At 40.1% G+C, this 17,235-nt stretch overlaps 1 protein-coding gene across 2 annotated transcripts in view; it reads left to right on the top strand.

Moving 5' to 3' along the window:
• The window catches only part of myo1b (myosin IB), a 58,218-nt gene that overhangs the window by 32,769 nt on the left and 8,214 nt on the right, over positions 1–17,235 (top strand). For both annotated transcript variants that reach the window (XM_069154747.1, XM_069154746.1), the window contains exons 7-20: positions 1,349–1,412; positions 3,928–4,026; positions 5,078–5,181; positions 6,595–6,742; positions 7,445–7,563; positions 8,123–8,209; positions 8,353–8,418; positions 11,908–12,012; positions 13,451–13,513; positions 13,755–13,955; positions 14,195–14,421; positions 14,567–14,767; positions 15,769–15,862; positions 17,007–17,156. In XM_069154747.1, the coding sequence (XP_069010848.1) occupies positions 1,349–1,412; positions 3,928–4,026; positions 5,078–5,181; positions 6,595–6,742; positions 7,445–7,563; positions 8,123–8,209; positions 8,353–8,418; positions 11,908–12,012; positions 13,451–13,513; positions 13,755–13,955; positions 14,195–14,421; positions 14,567–14,767; positions 15,769–15,862; positions 17,007–17,156 (1,728 nt within the window). The remainder of the gene's footprint in view (positions 1–1,348; positions 1,413–3,927; positions 4,027–5,077; positions 5,182–6,594; positions 6,743–7,444; positions 7,564–8,122; positions 8,210–8,352; positions 8,419–11,907; positions 12,013–13,450; positions 13,514–13,754; positions 13,956–14,194; positions 14,422–14,566; positions 14,768–15,768; positions 15,863–17,006; positions 17,157–17,235) is intronic.

Here is a 17,235-nt window from a genome sequence, read left to right on the forward strand (position 1 = left end):
ACTGTAAGGCTTTCACATGTGATACATCGCACTTGTTTATGTTAAATGGCCGTAGTAAATGTTCTGTATAGAAGGTGTGCAGGACAAGGCCGTTTACCTTCTCTGCTGTTCATCAACTGCACAGTACGGCCTAATGTCAAGGCAGGCCAAGCACAAAAAACATATTTTTGGGGGCAAAGTTTGTTCCAAACAAACTTTGGTTAATGTAAGATTTTCTTTTTTATTATTATTCATATCCTTAAATATAAGAAAACTGCCCTTGTTAAGTTTTAAGTCTGCTGAAGAAAGCGGAAGCAAAGAGAAATATAATGCTTATCTCTTTCACAGAACGATAAGAATGATTCAGTGTCTACTTTGGTCTTTGTATTGACACACCCTAATCCAGAAAACAAGTCATTTATGGACAGTGGCACTATGAAATGAGATGGGTGTGTTTTGCTTTCTGTTTTCCCATGGGGATATTGTCACACTCCCTGGCTCAGTATTTTCAGGGAGGCCTGATTCAGCAGCATCATGGTGAAAATTTGTCCCGTATGACATTTATTTAATTTAATTTTTTTTCTTGCAGTATAGAAATAGCAATATATACATTTTATAGTATTTTTTAATAATGGAAACTGGTTAGTCCATCTCTTACTGTCCCTGTCCCAGTTTTAGTCTGACTTTTTACACAATTTTTAATCATCTACCTACATTGGTCAATACAAATACATACCAGCACTTGGACATGCAGTTGAAACAGGGAGTATTATAAGGGATTATCTATCCCCTGATCTGTTTATATTTAGGTAACCTTGGCATCACCCTCCAGACACGAACATCAGGCCTCCTCACCACTTCATCAAAGCTCCCTCAGTTTATCAGAAAACTCTGAATCAAACTGTCACTTAATTTTGCTGAGTGCAGCAGACTTATTGAGGTTGGCTAGAGCCCGCTCACCAGCAGAGCCTGGCCTGTTCTGGGGACCTGTCTGCTATTAATACATCAGAGGAGGAAAAAATAAATAAATTAAACACACAGGACTCTGTGTTCTAACTTCCAAGTTTCGGAGAAAAGCAGAAAAGGGGCCTAAAACAGTGTTTAGTCCTCCAGTAAGCAGAACGTGGGAGGGGTGGGTGGAGGGGCCTTTCCCTCCACATAGACCGGCTTTTCTCTAAGCAGTTATGTTTATGATTGACAGCTGGTGCTGCAGACTTCCTCACTGTGAACTGAACTGAACTGAACTCGAGCTACGTAGTGATACTCAGCTTGTTGTTACAAAGCATTACCAAAGCAGACAATAGCAATAAAAGACTGTGAATACAAGTTTTATGTAAGTTCACATCTAACTATGCACTCTGTCCCGCAGGGGAAATACATGGACATTGAGTTTGACTTCAAAGGCGATCCCCTCGGTGGAGTTATCAGCAACTGTGAGTAGTAATTAAATTATAAAAAAATAAACCATGTTGTAAATGTTTTTCCTTAAAACATTTTGCCACATTCTATATTTTCTGCTTAATATTTGTGTGTATACGAGTTTAAATTACCACCATTTCTCTTGTTACACTGATTGCTTTTCTATCTTCCCAGCTACACAGTTAACTCAACGAAATATCAAAATATTCTCATGTAGACTTTTAGGATATGCAATCATTGTGTAAATTATTCTCCAACATAATTTATTCACACATTTACATGAGTCAGAAAGGCAGTCAGCAGTTCAGCACTGAAAAGCGATGCATATATTTTTAATAAATATATAACATTTGTATAAAAAAAAAAAACTCTTGAAATTTTGAGATGTTTGACTTGTTGTATATATGTACTGTATGTGTATATATGTACTGTATGTGTATATATATGTATGTATATATATATATATATATATATATATATATGTATGTATGCATGTATGTATATATATATATGTATGTATGTATGTGTGTATATATATATATGTATGTATGTATGTGTGTATATATATATATGTATGTATGTATGTATGTATGTATATGTATGTGTATATATGTATGTATGTGTGTATATATGTGTGTATGTATGTGTGTATATATATGTATGTGTGTATATATGTATGTGTGTGTATGTATGTGTAGACAATACTTCATCAGGCTCTGTCAGCTGACTGTCCCAAATTCACAAACTTGCCTCAAAGGGCTGTAAAATCTTCACACCATCGAATGTCGATTTGGTTGTAATTTTGCACATTTTAATGAAAGCCTTGAAATACATTTTTTTTTTGCTTGATTGAAATCCGTGTCATCCCTAGACTTAACAAAAGGCCCCATTCCAACTACCGACTTTCTCCCCTCGGCTCTTTCTCTGTTTTGGTTTGATCTTGCGTCTGTTCACACTGTTTTGTCTGAGCTGGCTTTCCAGCCAGAGGTCACAGAAACAAAGACGGAAGCTGATGGCCGAGACACAAATGAACCTCTGTGTGCTCGCCTGAGTCAGTCCAGCACAAGGGACCATCTGTGAGGACAAGTCGCTGACATGTGACGTCTTCAGACAGAGCTTGCTGGCCAGACAGATTGGATGTGGATGTTCTCGCGGGGCAGGCCGGGATGGATTTCTCTCTGTTTCCCCTGCTCATTATTTTCTCGATGTACATCCTCTGAGCCTTCAGTGCTTCCTACCAGTGAGAATAGATGGCTGTAATTTCTCACAAGGCAATTGTCAGTAGCTTTGGTAATGATAGAGTAGCGAGACATTTTTGGCAGGCCTTAAGTCAAAACATAACAGGATATTGTCCCCACATTGACACTTAAATGTGTGTTTGCTTATCTGAGGCAGAGGAAACATGTTGTGAGCTGAACATGTAATGAGTGTTCAGGATGCTTTACAGCAGAAAATGGGAAGCTGCGGCTCTTAAAGAAAAATGCAATGCATAGTTTGACTGGTGTGAGGTCGCTTTAGCCCCCAAAGAACAAGAAGCATAAGACTGTCTTCATTGCTCTTCCTCCTGTGTCAAAAAGTGGTCCTCATTAAGGTAAAATACTGGACAGTGATAAAGGAAGTATCTTTTCAATGGTGTTTTATGTTATTGTCTGTGTGTCTTTGATCACAGCTCTGTATTAGTGCTGCCAGCCACTCTGTCATTGACGTTGTATTATTGATGTTCTGGCTCTTATGGAGCCACTTAGGTGATTCATGGCCGGTGGGTGTCACAGATTCACATTTAGACTCGATCCACCGCTAACCCCTGACAACCCTCAGGTCTCTGTGAAGGGCTCTCTAATCTCAGTATTTTCCAGTGCATCCACAGATACAGTGCAAAGTAGCACTTCTGTCCTGTCACCACCCACGGACTGGTGACTCACAGTTTGGAAAGTCTAAATATTGAAAAAGCCAGGAGCAGTTCTTTTTTTTTTTATGGCTAAAAATTTTACCATAGTTATGTTTTAACATAATGTTCACTTTAGTGTAACATAAACTCTTAAGTCTCTCTAAATGTTTTCTAAAAAAACAAACTGAATGCTCTTATTAAGTCAAACCGGCAGCGAGGAGGATCTCCAGCAGCCTGTGATGTTGCTGAGCTCTGCAGTTGGTCTTTAATTAAATCATACTCCGCCTAATGCGGTGAGCGGATGATGGGTCTCCTTTTAATCAGGTACTGTAGCACTTGGTCCGTAGCCCAGGAGAAAGGGCTGACGTTCGATATCCTCGTATACTTCCTGTGGCATTTATACACGCAGATAATTACCAAACATTGGCGTGGTCACCTTGGCAACATAAATACATCACTGGACTAGGAAGCCGTTTGAGCTCTATAAGTGCAGGCTGGGCCTCCTTAATACTTCAGGTGGGGTCAGCCTCATATTTACGACTCAGGGACACGTCTGAGAATCACTGCAGAAACACTTCCTGTGAAGACTATTGTTAGGACTGTTGTCATTGTTTCCTTTTGTTGTCCTCCACTCTTTTTAGATCTGCTAGAGAAGTCACGTGTGGTGAAACAGCCGAGAGGAGAGAGGAACTTCCACGTCTTTTACCAGCTCTTGTCTGGAGCCTCAGATGACACACTGAGTAAGTTGTCAAAATGCTGAAAGCGGGAACTAAATGGACTCATCAATGTTTTGTTTTTTTTAAAGAGTGAAGATTGGGAAACATTTACCTTATAGATTAAAGAGCTCATGAATCTGTGGGAGTTTGAAATACTGAAAAATTGAAAGCTGTGGTTTTTTTTTTGTTTTTGGTTTTTTTTTGGTATTTTTTTTATCAACCTAAACCACAAACGGAGGTAATATAATATATTTAGCCTGTTTGCCTGGAGTAATTTCAGGCCTGAGAATACACATGAAATAATGAATAAAACTTTACACAACAAGCAGATATAGGGAAACTACATTCTCTATTTTTGGATCATTTGCCTTTTACTGTTCTGATATAGGTGTCAAGACTGGTATGTTTATTATGAGCATGAAGTTTGTATACATTTATCTGGAGTCACCAGATTTATGTTAAAATCTTTATATGAAGCAGAAATGCAGCTGCACGAACACATGGCTGATACATTAATGACTCAACCTTCCTGCCTAACAAACACTGCAGAGAACAAAGCCTGGCAACGAAACCTGTTCCCTCTATTTACTTTTCTGTGGACAGAGGGCATTGTGTTATGTCCTGAACACAGGAGAACAATATAATGGTCATTGACTCTGGAGTGTACACATCAGAGGGGTTCGGTTTAGCTGTAGTTAATGCACTCACTAATGAAATCTGACACATACACCCACAAGAGGAATAGATTTTTCTCGCTAGTTGATAGGGGCGCTTTTAAGAGTGCAATTTGATCTCCTAGAATAATGTTCACCGCAATAATTCTGTGTGTGTGCATACACTGGGTGGTGTGCAGGTTGCACCAATTTTTCTCAAGTTTCTTACCTGAACAATGAAGTGTATTTTTTAGACGGTAATTTAATGCAGCAATTTACCACCATTAGAAGACGTTTTATTTTTTCACAGCTACGTGTGTGTGTAACTTGCATTTAATGGAAATAAGGCTTCAAGTGTGCTTTGTAGGCCTGCTTTCAACAAATGTAGTTTATATAGTAACAGCATGGTTTGTGTGTCACAGAGAAGCTAAAGCTGGACCGGGACTTCAGCAAGTACAACTACCTGAGCCTGGACTCAGCCGCAGTCAACGGGCTGGATGATGCGGCCAACTTCAGGACAGTCAGAGTGAGTAGTGCATACAAATAAATATTTGTCTTGGTTGATATTTGTATGGCCTTATAGAAATTTTCCTTATCTCCCAAATAGCAAACTAACAAAGTGTAGAAAAGGTTGCGAAAACACTCCCATGCTCACCAGTGTTCCACCCACCTGTTGCAAAACCAGGTGAACTTTGAACTTGTATGTGCCGGTGAAAACTGAACTATTGATTAGACATGGAAAATTCCAAGTGCATGTACATTTTATAAAAAATTAACAGCGCAGTTCTTCAGGGAAAACCACAGAAGAAAAAGCAGCTGCTTCCTTTTATTGAAATATTAATGTGCACATACAAAGCAGCATTTTGTCTGTGCAGTGCCACTTCTCCTGATGGTGAGACATACAGTAGGATGTTGTGTCTGTTAGAGAGACTGTCTGCTTTACTGTTTTGTTGTCAGTCATGCTCCGGCATGTTCTTCTCAGCTGCTGTTTTAACCCTTTGCAGTCTGTTCTGTCACAATCCAATGTGCTGTTTTCCTTGAATTTCACATCCTGCTTCACATCACCTCTCATACTGAGTTTTCACACACACACACACACACACACACACACACACACACACACACACACACACACACACACACAGAGAGCTGTGTTTCACCACCGGAAACCCAAGAGGACATTCCCCTCCAAACAATGAGTCCCACCACATGGCCTTCTCGGCTGCAGTTAGAGATGGCCTCACTTTCTTCCCTTAAACATTTAGTTTAGTTTTAATTTATGTTCTATAATTCTGGCTTAATTATAAATTCACCAATTCATTTATTGTCTGTTTTGTGAGCTTTAAAAAGGAAGTTGTTTCATATTTTGCGATTGAGTATGATGGACGATTTAAGATTCTAACAGATAATTTCACTCTTTGTTTATCCTGGAGTCCCTCAAAATATAGTTCTGTCTTTTTTTAATAAAGGTTAATAATGCCTGGTGATCTGATTGACACAACTTGATCAGTGCACCACTTATTTGTACTTAACTACAAAAAAACTTTTCCACTGTGCACAAATACAAGTTTAATAGATGATGTGTGTAGTAATAAGAGAATCTAATCTTAGAGGAGACATTTATACTGAATGTGTAAAGCCTTGTTTGTCAAATTCATTGTCATAAAAGCATGAGCCACAGTGCTGACAGGCTGCAATAATAATGTTAGAGCACTGGTGGGTTAACAGCCACTGACAGTGACAAATGATCCTTCATTTATAGCCGAGTTTTCTTCTGCAGCTGTTACCATGTTTCCCACAATGATTCAACAACAAATAATGTCAAATATTCCAAGCTGTAACATTAAACCTTTCTGTATATTGCAGTCCAAACATTGAAGTATACAATGTTGCCTAGTGACTTACTCTTTTCATTTTCATCCTCTATTACCTCCACCAGAATGCCATGCAGATCGTGGGCTTCATGGAGGATGAGGTGCAGTCGGTGCTGGAGCTGGTAGCTGCGGTGCTGAAGCTCGGCAACATCGAGTTCAAGCCGGAGTCGCGCTGCAATGGCAGCGACGAGAGTCGCATCAAAGACAAAAACGGTGAGTGGGATCCTTTTACAACTGATACAACCTTGATTTAAATGAGTCTTCAGCATGATGTACAGTAGTTGTGGTCATCTTAGCTGGCCGTGTGGTTAGTAATGATTGGATTAGACGGGTTCATTGCATTTTCATTCTGATAGTTTGTGAATGTTATTTACATACAGTAGGACTCTTTTTACCTGCATGCTCAGTTGCTTTATCCATAGTCGCTGCCCCCTGTTGGCTGCTTCACTCTCCTGCTCAACAAATATTTGTGTTATATGACAAGAGCTGTGTGCACTATCACTACCTGCTCTCTTTAGGCAAATATTATATTTACATTTTTTTTTCCTGGCTGATAGTGACACAATTCATCTCACTGCCACTTTTCCAAAGAAAATATTTATTTCAAATATAAATTAAAGGCTGAATTGTAGCAGTCCATGTGCAACATGTTACTCAGATTTGAATCTTGTGTTCCTACTTTGCAAAATTACTTTTTTCAGTCTTCCACTGTTACTGTTTTTTTGTTTTTTTACATTTAAAAGGAATAATAAAGCTTAAAATATGTTATAGTTTCCATTTAGCTCTTAAAATGCCTGCATACTGTCTCCAGTTTCATGTTAGCTGCATAATAAAACATCGAGTAACAACAATGATGAAAAGGTGAGGAAAATATCTCTTTGCAGAAGTAATTTTGCTTCCAAATTTGCCTTGTAGATTTGAAGGAGATGTGTGAGCTGCTGGGGACCGAACAGTCGGTGCTGGAGAGGGCGTTCAGCTACCGCACAGTGGAGGCCAAGATGGAGAAAGTCTCCACCACCCTGAATGTGGCCCAGGTCAGAGACTACTTACACTCGCAATTGTTATAACCGCTCATTTCTGTCCTACTTGTGTCGGCGTTCAAACACGTACACACAAACACACACTCTCACAGTGCATAAAAAGATAAAGGACCCTTTCTTCCTCTCGGCTTGCCCCACTGGCTGTCGACTCTGATCAATGTCAGTGCTACGTGAAAACCTCTCCATTATAGATGAGCAAGATTCCTCCTGGAAATTCAAATATAGGTCATATTTTAGAGGTTAGCAAGTTCACACAGACTGTTCATAAAACATGGATGCTCTATGACCAAAAGCAGAAAAGGAAATAGTGTAGAGATTTAACCAGACTTTATAATACCCATGTTACCATTCATGTTCGCTTGTGTTGGTGGTTTCCTTTTAATTTCTCTAATATAAGTTTTTATTATTTGAGAAGGTTGTTTTTCTTTGCCTAAATTTAAAACTTGAGTTTTAGCTTTTTTAATTAGCTTTTTTCCAAGGACATATTTTGGGTCTGCAGAGATGTAAAGAAAATTAATTCATGCATATTTATCAGCAATGTGTTTATCCATAGGCCTACTATGCTCGAGATGCGCTTGCCAAAAACCTCTACAGTCGTCTCTTTAGCTGGCTGGTGACCAGGATCAACGAAAGCATAAAAGTAAGAGTATTATTTATTTTAATTCAATTGAAAAAGTCAGTTATTCTGTTTTGTTTTCAATGTTTTTTTCATGCCAAGTTAAGCTCACACTTCTCCCCTGTCATACTGTATTTCAAATGCCGTCAATAAATGTCTCCCCGCAGGCACAGGGTAAAACTCGCCACAAGGTCATGGGCGTCCTGGACATCTACGGCTTCGAGATATTTGAGGTAAAAGAAATGTCAGATCAAACCAACTCCTTTTGGTCCTGATAAGCCACAAAAAGACAGAATCGGACCACCCAGGCCTTTTGTTACATGGAAAAGAATTCGGCCCTCAGCTGTTTGCGTGAATGTTTTGGTACCTGTATGGAGCTTATCAGCAAGAACTGAGAGCTGGTAAATCACACTGAAATCAGATTAGTTCGGCTTTATTGCTCCCAGGGGTAAAATGATTTTTGTGGCAACGTGATTTCAACAGTAAAATCAGCATTTCACAGCAGAAAAATGGCTGCAACATCAATGCACATAGAGAAAATCATACATCCTCAACACATCATATACATGTGTATGGACACACCGTCAAAATGTGTTACACAGTAAACAGTATGCATTTAATACAAGTTATACAGTTCTAGTATACAGCGCCAGCCCTATGGGTAACGCTTTGCATGTACTGTAAATAAGTGTGTGCACGCAAACACGTGTGAAAAGCAGTGCACTGTATAACTGAGTAGAGTAAAATGTTTCTTGCCCGTTTGCTTGATGCCCTCAGTCCACCACATGTTCATGTCTGTTTCATATCCTTGCTTCTTCATCCCACTCACTCTCAAGTCCTTCTTCTCCTCTGACTGTTGTGTTGTGTCTGGGTCACCAGGATGGAGTAAGTAACACCTGCACCGGCCTGTTTGCTGTGCCAGTGTGCATGCCGTGATCCGAACTCCTTTTATTGACTTAATTCAGCTCCTCATTAAAGACGATTCGGGGCTCCTGGTGTGCAGCGTATAGCCACACAGCTGAAGGGATGCTAAAGAAGCCTTTGCATCGTGTCACACCCTCAGTCACCAGTTTAATCAGTACACCTGGCTAAAACTTGTGCAATAGGCCTGCAATAAATCCTACAATTATGAAGATTGCAGATTGTGGATTAAACGCTGACTTGTACATCGAGAGGTGTTGTTAGCATTTTCTCTTCCCCTCTTCATATCAAAGAGTTTAAACTTAATAGTGGTTAAGAAGAATAGTTTGTTTGGTTTTTTTTGTTTTTTTGCTGTTGCATAATTTTAGCTCGGTGTACTGAATAAACTGTCAAGTCACTGTATTGTGGCTGTATTCGAATGTCTTTAATTTTTGCTTATAAACAGTAAAACTATAAAGCTATTAGTTTAAAAGACATAGTTCACTTTTTTGGGACATATATGTATTCCTTTTCTTTCTGAGAATTAAATGAGAAGATCGATGGCACTGTTACATTTAAACAAAAATGTGATGATCACCAACAGCCAGTTGGCTTTGCTCCGCAGACAGAGTGGGAAACGAGGGGGGAAACACTTGCCTGGCTCTGTCCCAAAGTAACAAACTGAGGCTGGGAGCAGTAATTTTCTGGAGACCCCAGGGAGTCACTGCACCCCGCTAAGAAATAGTACGGCACATACTGTAAACCCAGTAAAACTACGTGTCAATTTTACACTTTCTGTGTGGATTAACCAAACCAGATCTAATGACTTAATTAGTTTGAGGTGCTTGTGGGCCCATAACTTTTGGGCAGAGCTAAGCTCGCTGTTTTTGTTTCTGGCATCCCAATTTTAAGCTAAGCTAAAAGTAATTTACAGGATCTGTAGCGTCATATTTACTGTGCAGATGTGTGTAAGAGTGGTACCAATCTTTTTGTTTAACTCTCTGAAAAGAAAGAGAATATATGTATTTCCATAAGTGTGGAGATATTTCTTCAATGGATTCAAATTAAGCCCTTGCTTTGTTTTTGTTTTTTGACAGTATAGTTAAAAAGACGGGTGTATGGCAACTTTATTATCTTGCATTTTTGCCATGATCATATGGTACTGTACAGATTTAGCAACAACTAACTGGAATGCAAGGAGATTTTTGACCAAGATAATCATGAACAAATCTAATCTCCCTGTAAAGTATATGCAAGCAGCTGTACTTTTACCCCTGGTTGATTTTTAATTTGTAACATAGCAACACATAGTATTCAATGCCAGGACTTTCCCTCACCTTGGAGAAAATGTACCAACACCTCTGAGAAATGAGACCATTAACTTCAAATGTAGTTTTAAGACAGTTACTTCCTCAAGAAATTTCCCCTCGGGGATTAATAAAGTGAAATAAAAAAATAAAAAAGCTGCTATTTACAACTTGTCATAAAACATCAAAGCTTTAAAAGTAAAATATTTGCTTTCATATTTCAGCCTGGTATCTTCTGCCACTTGAAACTAGACATATATTAATTTGCTGGTGTGTGTGTGTGTGTGTGTGTGTGTGTGTGTGTGTGTGTGTGTGTGTGTGTGTGTGTGTGTGTATTTAGGGGTGAAGACCTTTTGGTTTCTTAGTAAAAGGAAATGGAGATTTAAAATCAAAAGCTGATCTCCCTGCAGCTGTGTCCCATTTCCTGGTCTCTAAGAAACGTTGTCCTTCACTCTGAGCTCTTAGACTAAACCTGCTTTAAAACTCTAACCACCGTTTTGTCCTTAGCAAATCAATGTTAAAACTAACCAAGCGTGCAATACGGCCATCTGCCAAGAAGCGTGACTCACCACTCAACGGCCATAATTGCCAACAACAATAATAAATGGGTGATATGGGGCATGAAAGTGATTGAGGTTGTTGAAAGGTTAAGATCCTGTCAATGTTTAATGAAGTCGATGATGGCTTACAGGAACTTGCTCTGATAAAGCAAGTTATCATCATCTGGTACAACAGTGATATTTAGTGGTATCAGTTGTTCACTTTCCAGATTGACTAAATGTTAGGTGAGCCTCATGATCTACAGGTTGTAGTTTGTTTATACTGAATATTATTAGTTTCATATGTCAATGCACACCCTTTGAAAATGTAGATCCTGCCCCGACAGCTGAATAATATAGATGTCAGTGTACGTAGTCAAACGTGATCAAGCATTTATTTTAAAATGTTGTTAGATAAATGCCAGGCCAGTTTGAGTTTTGAGGTTTCCATGACCAGTAGCATCATTTGTGAATGTAGTTTTCAGTTCCAGGGAACTTATTTGGTCATGTGAAATATGTAATCATATCTATAAGCATAATCTTTCCCATCCTTTTTAATAAAAGACTACATGAGCTGCATGCAAAACAGAATTAAGCAGACAAGTTCGTCAGAATGTATTTAAAGATGACAGCATCAGTCAGCTGACTAATCTTTGAAATTGTAGCAGAAAAATCAAATGTTTCGTAGGGATGAGCATTAAATATAACCCTAAAAATATTAAGAACAGCAAAGCAGGAGAAGAATTTGGGATGATATTTACCATGAATCTCTCAGTTGCAGCGGTTTGTGATACACGCTGCAAACAAATAAATAGATATTTCCAGACTCCACCTTTCTAATCGGAGAAGTCCTTCATCAGACAGCTCCACAGACACGTAGTAGCAGGAGAAGTTGTGTTCCATCACCTTCAGGATGATCAACATGTTAACAATAGCTGGAGCTAATTGTGTTTTTTTCCTGTTTCTGCCCTCGCAGGACAACAGCTTCGAGCAGTTCATCATCAACTACTGCAACGAGAAGCTGCAGCAGATCTTCATCGAGCTGACTCTGCGTGAGGAGCAGGAAGAGTACATCAGAGAGGTCAGTCCGTAAATTCACACATACAACACACTTCACTCGTGTATCTGCACATGGATGCTTGAGTAGTGGAGGGAGTAAACTCAAGGGGGAATTTACCTCTGGAGGCCAGCCTGTTGCCCTGGTAGTGCTCTTTCACCTGCAACTGTACATCTGCATCATTCAACATGTCGGCACTCAATCTTTTGTGTTGACAGTTCATTACGGCAGACCCCTGCAGCACCAGCTCAACCTGGCCGTGTCACTCATCCCTTTAGCTCCTTCTGCTGTTTCACATAAATCTACATTCTTGTCCTTGAACCAAAACACATTTGTCCTTCATGCGTGTCTTCTGTCCCATCTATCCATTTACTCTCTCCCCGTCTCCCCTCTGTGGACCCTCGGGGACGGAAATGATCCCTCACTCCACGGAGAGTAAACACTCCCCGTTGTGGGCCTTGCAGCACTGTTTGTTTTCAAAGCTCTGCGTATGAGTGCAGCAGCGGTGACCCCCACACCCCTTCCCCACTAACACCACCACCACCAATGATATTCCACTCCTGGCCTGTGTCCAGTGTACTGCATGGGAAAATACTGCAGGGCTGGAGAGAGAAAGGAGGACTACCAACCAGGAATGTGACCAGTCACTCGTCAGTTTAAGCCACACCTTCGGTGCATCCTCCCCCTCGAAAAAAGTTGGTCACATCAACTGCTTACATCAACCTGTGTTCCCAACGCATTAGCAGCTGTGAAGCTGATGGCAGCAAAATAGACGTTTCAAGGTACAGTGGCCTGTTTAAGGGGCTGTTTCCATTTGGCTATTTCAATCCAGACATCCATGAGCGGATCGAATAGTGGCCAGCTTTAAAGAGCTTGATGTAAAATGATTTTCTTTCCTCTCCAAAGACGCTATGTGCACTTTTTTTTGTGCTTTGCATTGATCTTTCTTCACTCCAAAATCTGACTTGTCATTAGAATGGTTTCTAAATTTCTCAAAGAAATAACAAGCAAGGGTATTTATGTGCGTCTAGCTCTTTTGCCCAGAAGATGTTGCTGCCATTTACAATCTCAATACAGTGACAAATTGACTACTTGGTCTGATAAATATTATAATGCTATCACAGATGATAGAGTTTCTATCAGGTTAGAAGGTAGTCATTTTTTGATTTGATTTTGATTTTATACACTTTATTAATCCCCGAGGGGAAATTTCATACTACACATTATGCTGTGTTGGGCTTTTTGCAGTAAATTAGGTTATGGCTAATAAACTGTGCAGCACTGTCTGTAGCTTAATACAGTCTTTTCTATAGCTCAGGTTCTCTGTGTCGTGTTGAAGAGTGTTATTTCATCAGCCACTTAATTCTGTACAAGTCCATCCTATGTGAAAAGGACATCTTGTTAGATTTGCTAAAAGATAGAAAAGCTATTGTACCTTTGACCTTCGTGTATTTTGTTTCAGGGCATAGAGTGGACCAACATTGAATACTTCAACAATGCTGTTATCTGCGACCTCATTGAGAATGTAAGTCAGTTTCCTAGTCCCTGAAGACTATAAAAAACAATTCAACATGAATGTACATTTAAAGTCATTTTATTTTGAAATAGCGTTGAGTACAGGAATGATTATGTCAAGTGTCTGCCCCAGGATTATGGGCCTTTTAGCATCAAAATTGTGTTTTGCAAGACATGAAACAGTAAGGAAAAGATAATACAATTCATTATCTGCTATTTTATTAGCTTGTACTTACACCACTTTTTGTTAGAACCAAAATGGTATCCTGGCCATGTTGGATGAGGAGTGCCTGAGGCCTGGGACAGTCACCGATGAGACCTTCTTGGACAAACTGAACACCATCTGTGCTGAACACCAGCACTTTGAGAGTCGACTCAGCAAGAACTCAAAGTTCCTCACCGACCACAGCCTGCCACACAACTGCTTCCGCATCCAGCACTATGCCGGGAAGGTACTGGAGACTATGCACAGAAACGCAAGATTTACAATGCAAGATGCACTGTATTTTTATAGTCAAGTTATGTAATAGGCTATTATTATTTATGCGTGTGATAGAGTAATCAAAAATCCTAACTGGCAGTCAGTTTGCAGTCAGGATAGTATATTCAAAATTAGAGATTTTGCTTCTTTGTCTGATAAATCCAAAGAACATACATTTTAGTATTTTCTGTTTCTCTACTTTGTATTAAGGTGCTGTACCGTGTCGAGGGCTTTGTTGACAAGAACAACGACCTGCTATACCGGGACCTGTCACAGGCCATGTTCAAGGCCAATCACAGCCTCATCAAACAGCTGTTCCCTGAAGGCAACCCAACCAAAGTCAACCTGAAGAGACCACCGACTGCTGGATCCCAGTTCAGAGCATCAGTCGGCACTCTGATGAGGAACCTGCAGACCAAGAACCCAAACTACATCCGGTAAATTTAATCCTGTCAATCATACAGTTTGTGTATTTCAGTGTGTATCAGTCTTAAATTATGTCTCTCGAATTTTTTATGAGTACTATAACCTCTGCACATCAGTCTAACCCGAATGTGTACAACCTTTTTTCTCGCTTCCCAGATGTATCAAACCCAACGACAAGAAGGCCTCCCACATCTTCACCGATTCTCTGGTCCGCCATCAGTTGCGCTACTTGGGCCTGATGGAGAACGTCCGCGTGAGGAGAGCAGGCTATGCCTTCCGCCAGCCGTACGAGCCATGCCTGGAACGGTACAAGATGCTCTGCAAAAAGACCTGGCCACACTGGAGGGGGCCTGCCAGGTAAATGGTTGTGTTTATCTCGGGGGAGGTGGGAGGGGAGAGGGAGTTCCTGTCACTGGACGCTCGCCAAAACAAATCCCTCCAAGGTTTTAGTGAGAAAATGTGAGCAAGGAAACTGAGAAACGCTCCCAGGTGTCTTTAGCTTAGGCACTGAACTTTCGACTACTCCCAGTGGAGTGTGTGTGTGACCGGCGCTAATAGACTGGAGCTGGAGTGGTCAGCTCCCAGGTGTGACTGTGTGTAGTTGTGTGAGTGTGAAGAAAGTTACTGCTGGGAAAAAGGCTCCGATGACTTTTCCGAGATAAACAAAGCCCAAAGGGGGAAAATAATTAGTGGAACTTGACAACATTTTTATTCAACAGACTATATATATTTTTAAAGAAGTAAATCATAGTGTAAGGTAAATGTAAACCTGGTCGTGTTAGAGAAAGGCGGTCTTGTTGTTTTAATTTTGGTGGTATTGTTACTGCAATCTAACTTTATTATTTCATACATTTCACAAAAACAGAGCTTCAAATATTTGCACTACACCTGAAACTTGTCTTAATGTCCTATCTAAAACCAGCAGCAGTTTTTTCACCAGTCGTTCATTGTTGGACAGAAAGGAGCCGTTCAGCCTCTGAACCACAACATGTTCCGACATTTTATCCTTATCTGTCTCCTTCACTCTGTATCAGCCAGACTTGCATTTCTCATCTACTGTTCTGGTAAAATCCCTGATTCCTATCTGCTCTTCCACACGCCGGTATCTTGTTATCCAGCCATCTCTGAGTGCTCTGTATGGTTTCAGTACTGGTTTGTAGTCTCTACTTAAATATTTCTCTATGTACATTTCTTTCATTGTTCTTTTTGTCTCTACATCGTCGGTGCTGGTCTCCTCTGTCCTTTCTTTTGTCTAAATCATTTCACTACTTCTCTATAGCCATTCTTCTTTTTGTAAGGCCTCCTGCAGTGTCAAGTGTGCTATAGATGACCCCGCTGTTTCTTCTGGTTTCCCATAGGGAAGGGGTGGAGGTCCTGATGGCCGACCTCCAGGTTCCAGCAGAAGAGTTCTCCTATGGCCGCTCCAAGATCTTCATCAGGAACCCAAGAATGGTAAAATGCATACATTTGTTCAAAGACAGAGCACCTCTTTATCCTTTAAACTCTTGTTTTTTCCTGCCAGTCATGACATCTGCTGGTTGTTCTAGTAGATTAAGCTGTTTTAAAGTCTAAAAGTTAAATCCAGTGTGCTCAGCTGCCCTGTTTTCTCATGTAAGATGTTTGTAAAGCAGGGTGGGCTGCACTTCGAGCCCCCCCACTTCAGTAATTAGCATGCAACCACCACTCCGAAAACACATGGTTTCACTTAGCTGTCCCTTATAACATGGGAAATGAGCTTCTTTACTCTGCGCTCGCAGGACTCTTCAACTGTTCGAGCCTGAAGCGTTTGAATGTACTTTCTCCCCCCACCAGAAGAAGACCAAACAGAGCTTGGAATAACATGATCTCACTCTGGGAGAATTTTTTTCTTCTATAATTGCTTTTTTCTATCAGATCAACTTATTTCCTTTACATATCTGCAACTGCGCAATCACCAACATATAGTCGAGTGAAGCAGGTTTTGATCCAGGTTTCCACAATTATTATTTTTTTGGTTGTTAATCAATATAGTCACACCGCGAGCTTAATTGTTAGCAGTGTTTGGAGAAATTGGTGTCAGAACATAAAGAGCAAGACATAATAAGATGAAATAAGATTTTGTTGACAAGCTCTCTAGGTCCATTAAAAGAAAGGTTGGATAAAAAAAAAATTAAGGAACTTTTCATTTGTATTCAACTCGTATCAAAAGGCCCAAGGCAGTCTGCCCAAAGATGAACAAAAATCACTGACCTACAGCAAGACAGTAAAAGCTGCTGTCACATCCTTAATAAAGAGGATATTGTTTTTTTGAATTGCCCTGCTTTAAGCACAGCAGATGGGCTGGAATTTATTCTTGTTATTACTGAATCAGTATTTGCTCAGATTAAATAAAATATTTGTATTTGATTTCCTGATTTCTTTCCCCTCGAAGTTTTTCTGTTCTAACTTTTTTCCTTGAGGTTGGGCTTTTGATTTCACTGTTTGTTGGTTGTTTCCCTGACATCTTATTAAAAATATATTTTACCTTCTAAAAATTTATTTTGATGCTGACAACAGACATCTGTCTGTGTGTACATGTGCTGTCTTGTTATATTGTGCACTTCATTTTCTTCTGTAGCTCTTTTCCTTGGAGGAGAGGAGGAGGCAGTGCCTGCAAGACCTCGCCACGCTCATTCAGAAGATCTACCGTGGCTGGAAGTGCCGCCGCCAGTTCCTGCTGCTGAAAAAGAGTCAGATAGTGGTCGCAGCTTGGTACCGCCGATATGCGGTGAGACCCTTTGATCAATAGCACTCAAAACAATTAAGTAAAACAAGATACACAGTCATTGATATATTCAGTTTTCTTA

This window comes from Embiotoca jacksoni, unplaced genomic scaffold, assembly GCF_022577435.1.
Source record: "Embiotoca jacksoni isolate LCO1_2020_lvr unplaced genomic scaffold, fEmbJac1.0.p SCAF_2, whole genome shotgun sequence".
Lineage (NCBI taxonomy): Eukaryota > Metazoa > Chordata > Actinopteri > Embiotocidae > Embiotoca > Embiotoca jacksoni.